The following is a 21104-nucleotide window of genomic DNA, read 5'->3' on the forward strand; positions in this document are numbered from 1 at the left end:
CATTCATTCTTTGACTGAAACCAGTATGTGGGAGCAACTGAAAGAAAACAAAATCATGTGACTCAGTTGTATTTTGTGTATCAGTTGGATTATTATTCATTTACTTTCTTTGAGTGAAAGCAATCAGTGTGTTAGCAGTCAAATGAAAAGATTTGACACTGTTGTAGCTTTGCATATTGACTGAATTATTCATTCTTTCTTTTCAAGTGAAAAAAATCAGTGGGTAATTTTTCCATTGGTTGAACCATGTGTTAATTCTATTCACTGAAACCACTCTTTCATGTTTTAGATGACCAAGGTATCCTTTCAGTCTTTCTAGTGAAACAAGCCTGCAGTAATTTCATTAGTTGAACTAAAGCAGTGCTACATTATAGTAACAGAGATTGGTCCTAAGCGAAGACTTGCCTCAGGGGTATGCCAAAGTTAAAATAAGCAGTATACATGTTCATTAAATTACGTACTGAATGGAGTAATTTTTCTTTTCACAATTAAAACGGATCCATGCACTCTTGTGGATTAAGTTCCAGTTGCCATTATTGCATAACTAATTAACCTGATGTATCACTGGGGTAGGCCTCTCATCACGTAAATTGCCAACACAAGACAAAAGCTTTGAAAACCCCGGACATCTGAGTCAAATCAGATTGTTTTGTCAGAGACAGACAGCCTCTTCATGATAAGTTGGTCGATGGCCATGGTGTTGCGTGGCGAACAGGGACATGAGAGGGGGAATGTTTCCCCACTTGTGTTCAAGTGCCGACAACGCCAGTGGGCACATGTCTCCATCCCACCAGCAGGTGTAAATTACATGATATTGAGAATGATTTTTAAAAAGTGCAGTCATGTTCGGATGTAGTACTAATTTGCAGTAAAGAATATGATCATAAATGATATCAGTTTCATACAGCTCAATGAGTAGAAGGACAAATGACATTTAAGATATCCAGTTGTCTGGCGGGTGGGGTGGCAGCGCGGTGTATGTGATTGTGTGATTGCTCATTGTGGGAAGCTTCCCATTGTCTCAATAAATAAGTATGGAAAATATAGGGTGTTCCAATTTTGTCTTCGCAACATTGATCACATGTACAGGGTGACATAGAATAACGGAAATGTTAGAAATGAGGGAAATGTTAGAAATGAGTAGTGGCAGCAGTGGGCAGGTGGCAGCACTGCGGGTTCATAACGGTTAGCGAGTCAACAGTCCGCTATTTCAGTAATCATGGATCAGTGGAATGGACAACACTGTGCGTTAGCCATAAAAATGTTTTATAAAACACTGATACTTTGGTAGCAGTGCAGAGGGAATTTTGACATTTTTAGGACGTCATGATGCCATTTTGTTGAAACACCTGATAAAATGTTGAATTAATAACGTTGAAGAGACTGCAGAATTCTTCATTTTGATTTAAAATTCCATCCGTACAAACTACAGATGGTGCAATTACCGGTTACAATTGTTTTAATGATGACGAATTTCTAAACAAGTTATGGATGTCAGATGAGGCACATTTTCATCTCGCAGGTTATGTGAATAAACAGAACTACCATTACTGGGCAAACACACATCCTAATTATGTTCATTAGGACCCTTTACACACTAGTAAAGTACAGTATGGAGTGGTGCTTCATCACATGAGGTTGTCGAATTGTATTTTTTTGCAAATGAACGGGGAAACAAAATAACTGTGAATGCCAAGCTTTATGTTGAGATGTTATGTACATTCGTTACACCTGCATTGAAAAACTTTCCAAACATTCAAGAAGCCTGATTTCAGCAGGACAGAGCGACATCACACACTGCATGGCAATCAATGGCATATGTGCAAGAATTGTTTGGCAACAGTGTGATTGATCTCATGACTCGGTAACATTCCCTGGCCCCCTAGATCAGCAGATTTATCTGTCTGTGATTTTTGTTGTCGGGCTACAAGAGCAAAATCTACACGAATCGACCAAGAACCCTGCATGAGTTAAAACAGAGAATTCAGGATGCAATTCACAGCATCCCAGCTGAGATGTTGCAGTGGTCAATAAGGAATCTCAACAGCAGATTTTACGAACAGCAGATTTTACGAATGTATCTACTCAGGAGGACACCATCTAAAGGACGTAATTTTTAAAAAATGATAAATGCCATTAATGTTTCGTAAATGGCAAGGTTGTAGGGTTTCGATTACTATGAATGCAATTCCTTTCCTTCACCACTTCTACTTTTATTGGATTGGTAAAATGTTCCCTTTTTTGTATAACCCTGTATTTCAGAAACAGGGATAGGTAGCAAAGTGCCATTAACTAACATGCGAAAATAAGAGACAAAAAGAGCTGTAGATGTGTATGTTAACATTATGCCATAAACTGCATGTTTCTACCTATTCCCATTTCTAAAATATACATGATCAAAGTTGTAAAGATCATTTTGGAACATAATGTTTGTGTACAGGAGAGCATCTAATCATGATAACTGCCGCTTTTTTTAAAATTGAATTTTAACTAAGATTTATTACAGTCTGTTTCTAATGAATCAAATGTCCACTTATACGGAAAAAGTTCCAGGTTTACACCAAATAGTTGTATAAAAATCACTCCAGCACACCTCTGGATGCCCTCAAAATTAGGATCCAATACAGGGAAATCTGGATGTATTGCAACTCTTATTGGGAGATGCAGAGATGAACACAATGGTTCCCTTAATGACATGAAGAAGAAAGGAATCTTGCCTCGTTTTAGCAACAGTTTGCATTCTGTTTTATAGGCAATGTGATCATTCGCATAATCAAACATATACAGTAGAGTCCCATTAATCCGAATTAATTGGGATCGGACCTTGTTCAGATTAGCCGGAATTATGGTGACAAGTTTCTAGAATGAAGTATACCAAGCAGATAAGTAGGTACACATTGGTAACAAATGGGAACAAGTGTGGGAACAATGGCTCACTCTCGCTCCCTGCCCTTGTTGTTTTGCATTGTTGAGATCTTTGTAGTGTCTGAGTTCAGTGCACTGCCAATTGGCTCATGCTTGGTTATGTTGGTTATTGATCGCTGGCGCATGTAACAGTTGTACTGTATTCATTCAGGTGTAGTGGTATACGCATTTTCGTCATGAGTAAATGGAAAGATACAATGTTAACTCTCAAAGAAAAACTAAATGCTCTGAAGCGGATAGACAACAGTGAGAATGTATCTAAACTGTCAACGGAATTGTGTGTTGGTAAAGCAACCATTTGTGATTGGAATAAGAACTGAGTGAAGCTTGAACATTCCTGTGCAACGTCTTTGCCGAATTTCGAGTATTTTTCCCAGACTTGAAACAGTCCCGATACGATAAAGTGGAAGAAGCTCTTTTTCTTGGGTTTATGCTCCTTTGAGTGGAGCACTGGTTCAGGAGAAGGCTGTTTACCTGAACAAGTCGATGAATGGTGATGAGTCTTTTAGTGGCGTGAGTAGGGATTGGTTGGACAGACTCAAAAAACGTCATGGACTCTGTCAGCTAACTATTACTGGAGAGAAGCTTTCTTCTGACCGTGATGCAGTGAAGGAATACTTGGGTGAGTTTGAAAAAACTATAAGAGAGGGGAAAGTATTCTCCCCAACAAATTTATAACACCGACAAGGCTGGCCGTAATTTTAGGACATTGGCAACAAAAAGCCTGGCGTCAAAAGCAAAGACCATGCTCCTGGTTTTAAAATTAGCGTGCAGCAATGCTGCTGGTAATCACAAGCTGCCTTTAATGCTGATCGGCAAATCTGCTAGGCCCAGAGATTTTAAAAACCGCAACGTAAAGTCCGTGTATTATTGCAACCAGGAAAAAGCATGGATGGATGGTAAGCTGTTAAAAGAATGGTTTCACGGCCAGGTTCCCTCTGTTCAGTGGTTTTCTAAGGAAAATCATTTGTCTCCCTGTGCAATCCTTTTCACTGATAATGCGCCATCTCACCCCAGCACTGAGGAATTATGTGATGGAGAAATTGTGGTGAACTTTTTGCTGCCGAATGTTACACCACTTCTACAACCGATGGACCAGGGCGTACTGCAAACATTAAAACTGATTTACAAGAAACAATTTTTAAGAATGCTGATTCAAGATGATTGCATTCCTTTAGTGGACAAAATAAAAAAGACCAATGTGAAGGATGTTGTTTATAGCGCCGCTGAGGCATGGCAGAATATTTCAGAAAATACTCTGAGAAAGTCGTGGAGAAAACTGTGGACATCTCTTGAATTTCAGAACAACCTAGTTGAAAATGAAGAGGAAAATCTACTACAAATGATACAGACAATCCCTTGATGTGAAGAAGCTAGTGAAGGGGACGTAGATCTGCTGCTGTGATTCAAGACCAGGAACAAGTGGACTGCTGTGACGGTAGTGACAATGCGCCTAAAAGCGACAAAGGAGAGCTGGTGACACGCAGTGAGCCAGCAGAAACCCTTGACCTCCCGCTGCATTCTTTGGAGCAACAGCCCACTGCTACACCTGCTGATTTGATGTTTATGAGACAATTGCATCATATTATAACAGACTGTCTTCAGTACGCCAAAAAACAATTACCGAGGTTTTGTCATCTAAAAAGTTGGGATAAAATGTCAGCTGTATTTAGTAAGTTTGACAGCTTTTCTTTCATTGTTATGCATTGTTTAAACCTAATGTTTTCTTGCCAATTTTTCTAATGCATGTGTACTGTACTGTATAAACTAAAATGTGTGTATGTACAGCAGTTTACTGTGCACTTTTCCATACTTAGAGTAACATTTTTCATGTTCGGATTAACCGAACATTCGGATTACCAGGTTTGGATTAGCGGGACTCTGCTGTATTTGTGTGGAAGGTAAATATTTTGTGCAGGAAATTACATCACCAGCTACATACATGCCTCCCAGCATTTCCAGCTTTGCAGATAATGTTATAGCTGTTAAAAATTCACTAGTACAAATTTTCTGAACTATCCCTATGACATTAGGAACCTGTATGGGACTAGGAGAGATTTTTTCATATTTATTAGTTCATTTTAAAACAGTTTTATATTAAACAGTATCTCTGTTTAAATAGTTATTTTCTGCTCGTTAGTCTTGTGTGTGTGAAATTTTTCAACATTTTGTGAGATTTTTACAGTTACATGTGGTAAACTTCAGGTTTATTTCAGTTTCCCTTCAACTGAGTCGACCAATATATTGCTTCCTCATAGGGATATCTCATGGAAAGACCGTGAATGTAAAAATGAGAGAGAATCAAGCTCATAGGGAAGCTTAGCAGCAGTCATTTTTAATAGAGAAACATTCACGACTGGAACAAAAACACAGGGCAGTAGTACACAAAGTACCTGCTCTCCACCACAAACCAGTAGAGAAGGCGAGGCAATTGTCATTCAGTTCTGAGCTAAGTCTACAACTTATTGGGAAGTTAGTTTAAAGTCAGTTGCAAAATTTGTACCTGACCGACAGACAGACAGACTGAAAAACAAAGTAACCTCTGCCAAACATTGGACTCGAAAGCGAGTTAATATTATAGTGTCATCCAATTCAGAGCTATGTTGCAAGTTTCAAGTCTCCAGCTTATCAGGAAGCTAGTTTAAAATCAATTGCAAAATTTGTACCTAAAAAGACACGAAACCGATAAAAACATGTTAAAAAGTGATTGTTCATTTATACGAGGGTAAGTCAAATGAAAACCTTAAATATTTCTTTAAATATTATTTATTGTGCAGAAGTTGTACAAAGCTGTATCACTTTTCAACATAATCTCCCCCACGCTCAATGCAAGTCCTCCAGTGCTTGCAAAGTGCATAAATTCTTTTAGAAAAAAATTCTTTTGGAAGTCTGCGAAACCACTCGTGCACCGCGTGGCGTACCTCTTCATCAGAACGGAACTTCTTTCCTCCCATTGCATCTTTGAGTGGTCCAAACATGTGGAAATCACTTGGGGCAAGGTCTGGTGAGTAAGGTGGATGAGGAAGATAATCAAAATGCAGGTCTGTGATTGTTGCAACTGTTGTACGGACAGTGTGGGCTTTGCATTGTCATGTTGTTGCAAAAGGACACCTGCTGACAGCAATCCACATCACTTTGATTTGATTGCAGGCCGCAGATGATTTTTTAGGAGATCTGTGTATGATGCACTGGTGGCAGTGGTCCCTCTAGGCATGTAATGCTCCAAAAATGATGCCTTTTTCATTCCAAAAGAGAGTCAGCATAACCTTCCCTGCTGATGGTTCTGTTCGAAACCTCTTTGGTTTTGGTGATGAGGAATGGCGCCATTCCTTCCTCGTTCTCTTCGTTTCCGTTTGGTGGAAGTGAACCCAGGTTTTGTCCCCAGTATCGATTCTTGCAAGGAAGCCATCACCCTCTCGTTCAAAGTGCCAAAGTTGTTCTTCACAAGCATCAACACATCGTTCTCTCCTTTTAGGAGTCATCCGTCGTGGCACCCATCTTGCAGACACTTTGTGAAACTGGAGCATATCATGCACGATATGGTGTGGTGACCCATGACTAATCTGTAAACATGCTGCAGATTCAGTGTCACTCAGCAGTTTTCCTTCACTATGTCTTCAACTGCTGCAATATTCTGTGGAGTCACAACTCATGGTGCCTGACCTGGACGAGGAGCATCTTCCACTGAAGTCACTCCATTTGCGAACTTCCTACTCCATTCGTAGACTTGCTGCTGTGACAAACATGCATCACCGTACTGAACCTTAATTCGTCGGTGAATTTCAATAGGTTTCACTCCTTCACTATGCAAAAGCCGAATAACAGAACGCTGATCTTCCCTGGTGCAAGTTGCAAGTGGGGTGGCCATCTTTATACTGATACTGTGACGGTATGTGTGCATCTGCACTATGCTGCCACCTATGGGCCATTCTGCACGCTGTTTGTAGCACGCTTCCCAACTTACAGGATAACAGCGCGAAATTTCGATTTGTTATTACAAATTTAAGGTTTTCATTTGACTCACCCTCGTATATAACAAATTTACAGTGCAGCACCATATATTAAACTTTTAAAACCAACAAAAATTGATATTTAATGCCACAAGCCAAAAATTCTCATTTCAGTAAGTAAATACATACATTTTGAATATATTTTTAGAAATGTACTTGTCATTCACATCTCCTTGAAATAAGATACTTTATTTGGCTCTAAAAAAGTTGTCACCCGTAGTATGGTTCATGTACATCTAGAAAGACAGAAAAAGGTGTAAGTAAAATCACTCAAACATGCTGAGTGAGTAAAAACATTCATATAGCTGACATTGCCACAAAGACTAGTTTCATTCAGTTGTTTCATTTGACTGAAAAAAACCAACTGAACTTAAAAACAGTCGACTGGCCAATCAGTTGTTAAAAACTGTCAATTGTCTAATCATTACACAGCAGTACATTGACGATCTTCTATGTCCTGTTTTGTTGTTCTTCGTTTCAAGAAATCCTGGGCTTACATTTCATCAAGATAATGCCCATCTGCACACAGCATGAGTTACTACTCTATCTTCATGCTTGCCAGACCCTGTCTAGGCTACCAAGATTGCCAGACTTCTCACCACTTGAAAATGTTTGCAGAATTATTGGCAGAGCTGTTCAACCAGCCTGGGAGTTTGATGATCTAATATGTCAACTGGTCAGAATTTGGCACGATATCTCTCTGCACATCATCTAACAGCTCTGCCAGTGCCAAACTGGGTAACTGCTTGCATAAGGGCCATAGGTGTACCAACAAGTTATTGATTTGCTCAATTTGTGAACCTCTTTCTCTTTAATAAATCATCCAATTTTTCTGAAGTTATGTATGTCTGTACATGTACATCACATCTGCTAATTTCTGTCCCATTTGGGTAATTCCTTTGTGGTGCATCTTCTGTTTATATTTATATATTTTTTATTTATTTGCTTATTTATTTTTTCTTAGTGTGTGCATACTCCCAATCAGTTGGTTGGAGTTCACACAGTGAGTGTACATTCTTATGTACACACAGCTTGCAGGACCTGTAGATGAAAGCTGGGTTGGTTGGCAAAAATATTGAGCATAAAATGGACAACAACTTGGCCATTAATACTACCTATTTACTTTTGCTACTTGGAAACATTTTACTAAAGAGAGCAACCAGCACACCTATTGAGGCGGACTACACTAATGTACAGCTCATGTCCTTGCCTTTTCCTAGCTGAGAGTGCAACAGGGTTCATAAGTAATCATGCATTTGAAACAGTCTCGAAGTCAAGCAAGTTTGCATGTTAAAATAATAATCAAATGACTTTAATCTAACACCATACCAAAAAATATGGATAAATTGAATCAAATAGATAGTTTCGATTCACAGCAGTCAAACTTGTGAATAATTCCCCCCTTCACTGAAACAAATTGTGGAAGTAAGTGGAGTCTCAAACATATGAAACACAACAAGCTCAGTTAAAGATTCTGTATGTGAGAACAGGTGCTACCAGAATCCGGTACACATCTGTTTGTTTAACTGGTGTGCAAATGCAACATACTGAAGTGCTACAGCTTCAGTAAGATCTGACAGATCATGCTCAGATAGGCAGTTTAATGCCTTATAGCACTATTGTACAATCCACATGCAAAATGGTAGTCTTTAACACTCTGTAGAGCCTGTCACCAAAACAGCACAAATAATTCTAAGTCGCATCTGCTGCTCAGAGTCCAGCACTAGTAAAAATGTTTAAATATTGGCTGAGGGCCAAATTTTATCACTGAAAGAAATGCAGACTATTCTAAGTCCCAAACTATTGTTCAGAGCTTTCTCATAAAACATATGAAAGTATGAAAGTGGCATCTCCAATTCTCAGCCCAAAAAACAATCACTTGAATCTTACGCAAACTGATGTAGCTCTTGATTGTGAGAGTGACTAACAGCAGTAGACTGTAAGGGTGTCAACACATAGCCTCTGCCAATCTTGTGCAACACCATGCTCCAACAAAATTGCCAAAAAAATTTAAGCCTACAGTTAACATGGAAGGGAGTTCATTTCTCTGCTGATCATTTTCTGACCTCACAAGCCATTCCAAGTGTACTGGTTCATTATTAAACAACAGTACATATTTCAAACGCACATGTTCTCCTCCTTAAATAAAAGATATATCAATAAATAGTTAAACAAACATAGTCTTGAGAATATTGGATGTCTTGATGCTCACTTCTCAGTGTTGGTCTTCGAATTTACACTTTTTGCCTATTTATTACTAACCAAATGAGTAATCATTTGAAACTTTCTATAAGATTAAAACTATCCTGGACCATGACTCAAATCGGGGACCTTTGTCTTTCGTGGAAATATCCTTTCTTCCAAGAATGCAAGAGCTTCTGTGAAGTTCGGAAGATAGGAGAGGAGGTACTGGTTCGAAAAAGCTGCAAGGGTTTGTTGAGAATCATGCTTGAATAGCTTAGTCAGTACAGCACTTGTCTTCAAAAGACAAAGGGCCTAGGTTCGAGTCCGTTTGGCACACAGTTTTAATCTGCTAAGAATTTTCGAAATCATTGCACGTACTGATGCAGAGTGAAAATCTGTTGTGGAATAAGTACCTGATTATTTATTAAATAAAACTTAAATTTACACAGATGCAGTATTGGGAGAAAGGGGTGGTCAGGGCTACACAATGCTATGTTCGTATTATCATCTTATGTGTAAGAGATGCAATCAAAAAGTAGTGAATTTTTTAAAATTTGCGTGTTTGTACATCAGATTTTCATTTTTTTAATATTTATTTTGTACAGACGTTCCTGATGTATTTGCCTTTTCAGCTGTTTTGAATATTTAGTTTATTGTTGACAGTCGAAAAGGTTACGTGTGGTTTCAAGTGCTCGGGAATTTTTACTTTCAAAAAATATCGGTTAAAGAATTTGCATTAAATTTTGTGTGAAAAATGGAATAAAATGCAGCACTGTATTTTAAATGTTGACTGTGGCTTTCAGTGAATCTACTATGAACAAGACAAGAATTTCATCGGTATAAACATTTCAGAGAGGTCCAAAAAGGTGTCGAAGACAACTGCCACTCTGGTTGCCGTAGCACATGAATTACTGACAGCAGTGTGGAAGAAGTAAAGAGAGTGGTTCTGGAAAATTGCTGTCGGAGAGGTTGCTGATGATATCGGCTTATCCTTTGGCTCATGGCAAGCAGTTTTTTATGTTTTGGGCATGAAACATGCAGCAGCAGAGTTTGTTCTGAATTTGTTGAATTTCGACCAAAAACTACATTGTGTAGTCATCGATAAGAAATTATTGAATGAAGTTGACAATGATCCAGAACTTCTAAAGATGGTTATAACAGGTGATGAAACATAGGTATACGTGTGTGATATTGAAACCAAGGCCCAATTGTACCAGTGGAAGCTGCCAGAAGAGCCAAGACAAAAAAAATTGACAAGTTTGGTCACATGATCATTCTTCTCACTGTTTTCTTTGATTATGGTGGGATAGAGCCTTATGATCGTATGGTCAATAAGGAATACTAGCTGGAATTAAGCACTGATTGTATGAAGCAGTCCAAAGAAAACAACTAGAACTGTGGCAAAACCACTTGTAGAAATTGCATCATGATAATGCTCCCATCCACAACTCAAGGTTTGTTTGTGATTGTTTGGAAAAAAAAGAAAAAAAAGTTATGTTGCCTCAGCCACCATATTTGCCAGAAATGGGGCCCCAGCAACTTCTTTCTGTTCCTGAGGTTGAAGACAACCTAGAAAGGATGTCGTTCTGCCACTGCTGACGAGATAAGAACAGAATTACTGAAGAAGCTGAACAACATAAACAAAAAGTGAATTCCAGAAGTGCTTCAAAGATTGGAAAAAGCACTGGCACAAGTGTATTATACCTGAGAAGGCTTATTTGAAGGGGACGAAGTTGATGTTCATGAATAAACAAAGACACTTTAAGAAAACAAAAATTTCCATTAGTTTTTGATCACACCTCATTTGTATGGAGGATTTGACATTCAAGCACATTTGCATAATGAGATGTTGGTAAAGTAAACTGTAATATTAATTATATTTGAGATCATGATACAAGATGATTGGTGTTGACAACTGACTCTTTCAGCTATTGCACGACACCTTAAAAGGCTAATGCATTTGATGTTATTAATTGTTATATGTATTTTGTTCTTGTATTGATAAATGTATTCTGTCATTACTTCCTTCTTTTCTGTATTACAACTACTGGCTAAGTGACAATGAATTTTGTCTTCTTGATATGAGCTTTTTGGCATATCTGGAATTTCTGTAAAATTATTCTGCTTTGTGGAACTAGAATTCTGCAATTTTGGCATAGGACATATTCAGACCTTGATGCGAAGTTGGGTGTTGTAGCTCATGTGCTCCTTTGATGTAGTACTGGTAAAGTCCCTCCTCCCCAGCAACTAGGGATTTCTGGGCTCTGCCAGTCTTTCTGCTCACCCAGACAATTTGTATCTACCACCACTACTGCAGGTAAATTTTGTCAATCAATGAAAGAATTAGTTTGGAAGCGTGAGTGAAAACTGATTATAGTGGAACAAAAATAACATTTAACCAACACATCTAAAAACTGTACAAGTTAATAATGAATTCATGGAACCAGTTTAGTTTTTGTATTCAGGGTAACTTTAAAATGATGACTGCACAGTCACCAAAGAAATAAGCAGAAGAGTAAACAAAAGTTGATAAGGTGCCTGTAAAAGGAAGGTTACAAATAGTATTTACCTTCAACAAACAAATATAGAGAGACCAGCCCGAATTGAAGATATAATTACAACTGTAATTAAAATGAATTCGGCAGTACACAAATGGATAATTGATGTGCTCTGGACAGTGCATAAGGCTGATTTGTTGGGTCTTGTTGCTGATGTTCCTTGTCAGCATCGACATCGTACCAAGATAGAAATCATGACCCCAAGAGAGTAATAGATGGCATTAGAAAACACACAGAAGACACTTGGTTGTGTGTAGCTAAAGACATTGGTGCATCGAAAAGCCTGGAGGAAGTCTTTGTCCGACAGTGATTTTTGTGCAGTGAGCAGAGCAAGACACAGTAGCTTTCCACCTTTCCAATTTATAAGAAGACAGTATTTTGCTCTGCTCAATTTATGATTTTAATTTTTCATGTAGCTCTCATTCTCCAAAAATCAATGTTTCTGACCTTAAAATATGCATCTTTTAATTTTATGCATGTAAATTTTTTCTTCTTCAGTATAATGCGTTGACTGATATGTGACCACCAGCTGCCACAGGAGTGCCTCGCACTTAGTGTTGTGTGACTGGCTGGGCTTTGCCTGGCCTGGCAGTGAAACATCCATCACTAAGCATGGTGACAGTCAACATGTAAAAGAACATCTCGATACATAGGAATTCTTCAAATTTTAATAGATAATCATTTTATATGATTATGTTATTAAAAGTATGAAGATGGTAGTGCTTTCTTTATGTTAAGTGGTACATACACCTTTAATATAAATACCAATAATCACAAAAATACAAAATTAACAACAGTATGAGTGCTTTTGTTATGTTAATTCGTGGATACAACTATATTATAAATTTATATTATTTCAAAAATACAAAATTAATGAGAGAGTGGTATATTATGGTAGTGTGGTTTGTGCTGCACTAAAACATTGTTTAACTGAAAGCATGGTTGTTGTTGATGAAATATTTTCCTGATCACAAGATTTAATACTAGGAAGTTGAGAGAGAAATAAAAAGTGCACAGATAGCATAGCTTTAGTTTTATTGGCTTAATATTTTGTGTTATAATTATTTCAGCTACTCTGAATTTCTTGCACAAACTATGAAACCAGATTTTGAAAAGGATCAAGGCTGGGAAAGTCTGGATGAACAGCAAGTTTTCACCCAAGAAGAGTATCATGAGTTTGAAAGACAAAGACTGGAAGCCATCCAGAAAATGGTTGCTCAAGGACTGGTAAGATTACATTTCCTTTCATGTGTAATTTAAGTTACTTGTGTAGCATTTTGCTGTTAACACCCTTGTAGTGTAGTATAGTGTCGCTTGTATCATCAGCTGTTTTTCTTTGTTAACTGCACAATACGTTTGCATGTTTAGATTCCACCTTACCCAAATGGCATGCCTCCACCACCTGGTCATCAACAGCCAGTTCACCACCCACAGCAAGTATGTAACTGTAGTTAGTCTAGAAATACCTGCTGAGTAGAACAGTTATCCAAGTAACTTTATTGACTGTGGCAGGAATGAAGTTTAATTCCTGTTTTAATATTTTAATAATCTTGAGATCTTCCTTAAATTAAGTTGTTTCAAATGTCAAGTCTACTTTGTGAATGGCAGTTAACAGAAAAGAGGAACTGCAAATTCACCCAAAAGTTTTGTTGCTTCTTATTGGTTAACTTTATTGATATTTTATAATTCTGTGTTCTGCACATTACAATAGCTTATTCACAGGTGCAAGATCAGAATTTACCATGTAAAACCAAGGTTTCATTATCATGATGATACTGTTGTTGTTTCTGCTGTTTTTTGAATCTGTGTGTGCATCAGAACTTAGTAATTATGATTTATGAAATTCTTTTGATGTGAATGATTGACGGTATGTTGTCTGTTTCTAATCGGGTTGACAATTTTAGTTTGCACACAATATTTTGATGACCTGACCTGATCATATACTTCAGACGCTCCGAGCAGAGTCATGTGCTTGCTGACTGAACCTGAACGGACTGTGAGGTATTGTTAGTGCATCACCTGTGCTTATTCAACTCTCACTGCTGCAATCTTTGACATGTATTTAGTTTCCCCAGCCCATGTCAATGTTGTGTGAAATGCACATTTCCCCAAAATTTTCAGTTTTTGATAGTGGAAGATGACTGGTGAAATCTTAACAAACTGTGTATTGGACATCAAGCCTTCTTCTTAAATTGAAATACGTGTCCCTGTTGTAAGGTCTCATGACATCCTTATTTTGTTTGACTCTTATACAGGGTGTCCCATTTATCTTGATCACCCTAAATAACTGTTTGTCCAGATATAAAATACAAAATGCCATCAGGGGGGACATCAGTCAGCATGATTGCCTTCATTTTAGTTTTGTTTTTTACACAGATACGAACAGCGGTATGACCTTTTCAAATGGCACCCTGTATTTTTTATTCGGTAATTCATTTCTTCTCCTAAAGACCTATTCAAAAATGTATCATAGTGTATCATTCACTGAAACACAACGTTATTAATTACATAACACAACATTGACTTTGAGCCCAGGATCACAAACTCGTCCTCTTGCTGGAGTTGACAGAAAACAAATAAAAACCCAGTAAAAACATAACACAAAATTGACTTTGACTCTCATGTACCATTGCCCAGGAGTAGAACATTCAAAGGTGCTCAAAGTGGTTACCTTGGACACCGATACACCGGTGCACTCATTGAATGAAAGAATGATTTACAGCTTCCAATGTTGCCTGCTGAAGAGAATTACAAGCAAGCACGATACGTTCCTGCATGTCGTCAGTTGTTGGAATATTGTGATAGACAATGTCTTTAATGCACCCCTAAAGAAAAAAGTCCAGAGGATTTAAATCAGGAGACCTAGCAGGCCAAGTAACTGCTCCTCCTCAACCAATCCATCTGGCAGGATACCTTCGGTTTAGAACACAACGTGCACACAAGGCATTATGTGCTGGACATTCATCATGTTGATACCACATACGCATTCTTGTTCTTTGTGGCACTTCATGCAGAAGAGGAGCAAGAATCCGTCTGAGGAAGTTGGCATATGCTGTGCCATTTAGACTGACATTGATAGTTGTAGTACCAAGCAGACCACATGAGACGTTAACTCTCCATGGACGCTGATGTTCCACCTGTCTGAGCCATTGTGGGTTGTTGCTGGACCAGTAATGCATGTTCCTTGTATTTACCTGCCATTTGTTTGAGAAGGAACATTCATCGGTAAATAGAACATTGGAGAAGACGTTCGGGTTGGCGAGGATTTGCTGCTGTGCCCACTGACAGAACTGTACACGTTTCTGGAAATCATTCCCATGCAACTCTTGATATAGGGGTACATCGTAAGGATGGAACCGATGACTTGTAAGAATACGATGTACACTGTTTATAGGAATGCCAATCTCGTGTTCAGGTTGTCGTGTGCTCACATGCGGATTCGTAGCAGTGGAAGCGAGAACAGTAACTTCAGCAGTTTGGTCTATGCGAGTGCTACGACGATTGCGTTGTCGTGGGTTGAAACTTCCCGTTTCCTGAAGCGTCGCAACGAGATGAGAAAAAACATCCGTCAGGAAGGTGGGTTCTTGTCAAGATATCGCTCTCTGTACAGTTCCACTGCGTGCGTAGCATTTTGCCTACCTTCAGCAATAACAATAAAAGAAATGTTATGTTGCAGTTTGTAGGAAGGACAGCCTTTACTCTATGCCTACTCTACACGACAGTATTTAAAAGGACTAAACTACTGTACTAAATGTACCCGTACATAAGAAAACAGTATTGTAATTACTGTTCTGCTAACTTACATTCCCCATAGATGAGCAGCATTTCTACTTTCTCTTCGTTGGTGTACATTCTACACACACAACTCTTCAGCTGACGATCGTTAACGGAATGACGGGTGTGCACTCTGCTTATTTTTACATTTGTCCTGTCAGTGTCAGCACGTGGATGTTTTCCGTTACCCCGAGTACCTGCACTAAGCGCTGGGAAATGAATTGCCAAATACAAAATACAGGTTGCCATTTAAAAAAGTCCCACCACTGTTCATATCTTTGTTAAAAAAAAAAGCTACAACGAAGGCAATCATGCTGATTGACATCCTCCTGATGGCTAAAGAACATTTGCTTGAAACATTTTGTAATTTGAATCGGGACAAACAGTTATTTATTTAGGGTGGTCAAGATAAATGGGACACCCTGTTAAGTCCTAGAAATTGGACAGTTGCACCATTATACTGCATTATATTATCATGCTCCAGACAGTGCATAGAGCTGATATGCTGGGCTGCGTGTAGGGTCTTGCGACTAATGTTCCTTGTCGGTATCAGCAGCATACAACATGCCATATTGGAACAGACTGCTATATGCACCCTGTTTCTGAAAACATAGTTCATCTTTAACATTACATAGGAGGCATTTTATCTTTGTTGATAGGATTAAATGTGTTTGAGACAATATTGTAGTGGAGACTCTGGGTCAGTGTATTTAGATCTCATTGAAGTAAGAATGTTGGAAAACTTTGTAAACACAGATTAGATGTATTAAAGTAAGGCTTGGAATATGGCGTTCAGTTGATTAGTATCCCTTCAATAAAGTTTCATACTTCTACAGCACCCCAATAAGGGACCCAATGGCAACTTCAAATTTTATCCTGAACAACTGTTATTTTATTGAGGGAAGGACGTGCATAAAGTTGTAAAGAGAAAACTTACATTAATGAGTTTAGTGTAAAATACTGTAGTCACATCTCATATTTCTAAAAAAACACAAAGCTGTTCAAAACATTTGGGAGGTGAATTAGATATTTTTGCTTTAATGCTAAACAGTGGAAATTCTAGATTGGAATATCAACAATTATGGAAAGGGCAGTTAGTATTGGCTTAAGTAAAACATTTTTCATTGATGCCACAATTTGCAAATGTCAGAGTATTGTTCAATAATACCACATTCTTATGTGTGCAGTTACAAAACTCTTGTTCATTTTTTTGTTATATGGTGCAATGGCAGACTCCTAAGTGGACAGTAAGCTATAATTCTGAATATGGTATCAGATGAGTGCAAATAGTTTTATTAATATTTATTTGTAAGATAGTTCTTACCAAAGGAAGCAAATCTGGTACAATAAAAATCAGCAGTAACTAAAAAATGATACATTGTTTGTCTTTCTTTAGTTTCCAAAGGACCCTGGTGGGCATGAAACAGTAAATTACAGGACAGTTTATTTATGATTTCCTTGTAACATACAGATATTTACTGAAGAACATTGCTTTCCTTTAAGAACCAAAAATTACTTAAACACAGCAGAAGACCTGACCGTTGCAGAAAAATATTTTATATCTATCCAACAACATGAAGTTTCATTCACTACACTTCCAGCCAAATTGCTGAGTGTGGAATGTCGGAAACTTGTATGGAATGCAATGCCTACTTTATTTAACACACCAAATAAATCAGCAAAATTTGTAGCTGAAGAGAAAACTGCACAGACACGATAATCAAATGACAAAAAGCAATAAAACTGTTACCCAACACAGAAGAAACCCATTCTGCAATTTTTGCTACCACTGAGCCAGAAATAGCATGAATCTTCACTATATTCACTTTTGAAGCAAAATTAATTGCATTTATATCGATATTCATGTGCTTGAAAGTCAAGTGAAGTGTAATAAAATGCAAATTATTAGACTACATACAAAATTTTTACATGTCATGAAAAGAGACAATTGCAATAAGAACAGACAGCAGCAGAAATATATGCTTCTTGTGCATGGAATACAGTGTTTATATTCCATTGCTTTCACTGGCATGAGCTGCTATTACACACATAATTGAAAGTGATTCTTCGTGAGTAAATTGCAGCTTATCTCACTGAATCACTGAGATGCATATCTCGTGAATTTACTGATGCTTTCAACACAAAAATATAACAACTATTTCTTTAAATAAGTAGAAATGTAATTACAAACAAACGTTAATCTTAAGGATCGCTTTCTTGCTGCCACTAGGGGTGCTAATATCCTTCCAACTGTCAGACAGTAAAAACTTTCACAGCAGTGAATGCCACAACTGTTTGTTAGACTGCGGTAATACATAGACTTTATTATTTAAGTTAGTATGACAATCGACATAGGCTGCAGTTTAAATAAGGCAAATTCAAACTTAGATGCATTGCCCAAGGACAAATAAATAATGTGGTGCACCAAATCATGATTCCAACAAACATGTTGTAATAGAAGTTCATACTTCAGTATATTGAGTGGCAACATACAGCACTAACATTGATGTAATTTCAACAAATGATTTAAATGAGTAAGATAAATTAGTGGAAAAAGATTAACTATTGGATTTTAGTGTCCTGTACAATGCCCATGTGTGAAAAAAATGTTTAACACTGAAATTTGAGAAAGCCCTTACCATACAGGATGGTTGGCAGCCACACACTCTAGTCATCTCGTCTGTCAGAACTGAAAAACACCAAGGACATGATTATTTGAGGGAGTAACTGCACACTGTGGAGAAAGCCAATGTGCATCAAATAGCGCAGCAGGTACCAAAAGTTGAATTTTTCTGTGAATAGAGGTTCAGCATCAGTAAGTGCAAACCATACCATTGCTCCCAATATCTGAAAATAACTAGGTTAGTCATCAAAATATTGTGTGCAGTATGGAATCAGCTCTGGTAGAAACCCATAATAAACACCTAAATAACAACTTCACACCTTTCTGAAATTTGTGTATTGTCCAGGGAATTGTGTGAGAACAGATTACTTGAATAACACTATAGTTAAACTGTATAATGCTCTCAGAAGTTTACTAGTAAAAATACCTTAGTGAGTGTTATATGGTAAGTAATTTTTGCAGCATAAACTAAACATATTTTCTTGTATAAAATGTGTAAGTACCAAAAATACATTACAATAACATTAGGATAAAAACATAAGTGTTTCTGTGCGGACAGCACCAGAAAGATGTAAATTTGAATGAGACTGACATCTCCCAAGTATTGTTTTTTCAAAGTACTAATCAAGTGTCACTCAAAGGTTTTCATTTCAGTAGGTATGTACGCTATCCAGAATCCATCATAGCAATGTGTGTGGGACAGTTATTTGAGGAGTTGGGTTCTCTTACTGCATAATAAATCTGTCGGCAAGAATTTAAGGCCCCTTCTTTTAAATTGGCTCTTCTTAAGTGCAGCATTACATCGTTATTGAATATGGTAATAAGGAAGCTTCCATGTAAGAATCAAACCTATTTTCACCTTTTTCATTCAAAAACTTGTTGGGTGATGCTTTTCCATTGATGATGTAATCTAGAAATGTTTCACCTTTACACATATGAATCTGGATGCTGTAGGTCATGGCTTAACACTCATGTTTCATTGTCACATGTTATGTACTAGATTGTACATATCACTGTATGAAGTATGACAAGTATGACAACAAAGTAAGTTCATTCTCTTTCTTTCCTTCCTTCCTTCCTTCTTTCCTTCCTTTGATTTAAGTAATGTGCAACTCCTATCTTTAAAATGCAAAAGATATTTCGAGGACTACATATACACTGGACTCGTACTTATTACTGTTAAAGTGACTTGCTTTTGTGGTTCTATTAAAGATAAATGTGGAATTTATGAAGAAACCCTGTATTCTCATGTATATCATTCAAGAGACTTGATTACTGTTGAAGTGAGAAAGGTCATGGAAGTGCTTAACTCCATTCTAAGAATTACTATATACAAAATCTTACAATTAAGTTACAACAATATGAATTATTGTGTATTTCTGTGTACTCTCATGTTGTAATAGTCCACACAAGTTTAATTTCTCTCTCTGTGTTTATTAGTTCGCTCCTCCACTATCACCACAGCAGCAGCAGCAATATCAACAGCAGCAACAACAACAACAACAACAGCAACAACATCAACAACCACAGCAGCAGCAGCAGTTGCATACAGCTGAACAGTTCCAGCCTCATGGACAAGAACAACGAGGTTACATACCACAAGGATATATGCCACAAGGACAAGCCCCACCAGGTCACCAGCTACAAGGACAATTCCCTCAGGGACAGTTCCCACAGGGCCACCAGATACAGGGACAGTTCCCACAGGGCCATCAGGTACAGGGACAGTTCCCACAAGGGCAACAACCACAGGGACAGTTTCCACAAGGTCAGGCCTTTATGCCACAAGGGAATAACCCACAAGGTCAAGTAATGCAAGGACATTTACCACAAGGACATATTCCACCTGGATCATATCAGTACAACCAGATCCCTCAAGGTCAGGCAAATGTTGGCCAGGTGCCACCAGGTCAGGCCATTAAACAGAGTCCCCAGGGAAGCCCTGTGCAGCAGGTTCAACAAGGTGAAAACCAGCAACAACCAGGAAATGCTAATGTGAATCCTCCACAAGATGATCAACAAAAGGAGCAAACCAATGAAATAGGGTCTAATATTATTGAAACAGGAGATAATAAGGCTAATAAAAATGCTGGTGATGCAGGACAACATAAGGAACCCAGTGGAAACTTGAAAGAAGCTGCCATGAATGTAGTACCTCCTGTGCCTGTAATACATCCTAGGCAGCCATCAAAAAGTGACACAAAGCAATGATTATAATTGAAATGACATTTTTACAGATTGAATTAATGTTTTGTATTCAGTTACATTGCAGATTGATTATGTTGGGAGATGGTATGAACAGCTGTACTATAAACTTATAAAGTAGCATTGTTGGTATGTTTGTGATGTTATTCAAATAAGATCTGAGACTTGTAAAGGACATAAAATGTGGTGCTATTCCTTTTCATGACATTTTATATTTTTAATGTTTCCTTTGTTACCAGTCTTATTCTTACAAGTATTGTCAAGTGTCTTCGAAACTACAGTATTAAAAAGAAGTGGTAGGGGTGTTGTGATATAACAAGGAAAACAAATTACCTTTATGTGCAGGCACAGAAGAGCAGATTAGTCTGCTTTCTTCAGAGAGATACTGTACTGCTTTCATGGCCCTCTTTGTATATGTGTAATGTGAAAGTATGTACCTGTATTTATTTTCTGTACAGTTTAATATTATTTTGTAATGTTGGGGATTAAAATAAAAAAATCTTCCATTTCTTCTGTGGAAATAGATAAGTGCCTTTATTCACACTTGCATGTTCATATTGCAAAAAAATATTCATGTGTGAAAAGAAGGAAGAGCACATTAATACATGATCCATGCAGTATTTTATTGTCTGATGAGGAGAAACACGATGGACAAATTATTTGTGTTAAAATTCCTGTAGTTTAGTTTACTGTTATTCAGAAGTTATAGTTATTTAGCGATATTTCATTATACCAGTCATGTCTGTGGTATGAAAAGAAATTATAATCAAAAATCCTTCAATTTAAATACAATAAGAAGTTGATGGAACGTGTAGGATGAGATGT

General features: G+C 37.6%; 1 protein-coding gene across 2 annotated transcripts in view; it reads left to right on the top strand.

Annotated features, from left to right (window-relative positions):
• LOC126480751 (nucleobindin-2) overlaps nt 1-20800 on the top strand; it is an 87485-nt gene extending 66685 nt beyond the window's left edge. Inside the window, exons 8-10 of one of the 2 annotated variants that reach the window (XM_050104031.1) lie at nt 12748-12904; nt 13046-13114; nt 19515-20800. In XM_050104031.1, the coding sequence (XP_049959988.1) occupies nt 12748-12904; nt 13046-13114; nt 19515-20285 (997 nt within the window). In that variant the 3' untranslated portion in view covers nt 20286-20800. The remainder of the gene's footprint in view (nt 1-12747; nt 12905-13045; nt 13115-19514) is intronic. The other variant, XM_050104032.1, reaches the window with a different exon arrangement.
• Nucleotides 20801-21104: the final 304 nt, after the last annotated feature.

Source organism: Schistocerca serialis, chromosome 5, assembly GCF_023864345.2.
Source record: "Schistocerca serialis cubense isolate TAMUIC-IGC-003099 chromosome 5, iqSchSeri2.2, whole genome shotgun sequence".
Lineage (NCBI taxonomy): Eukaryota > Metazoa > Arthropoda > Insecta > Orthoptera > Acrididae > Schistocerca > Schistocerca serialis.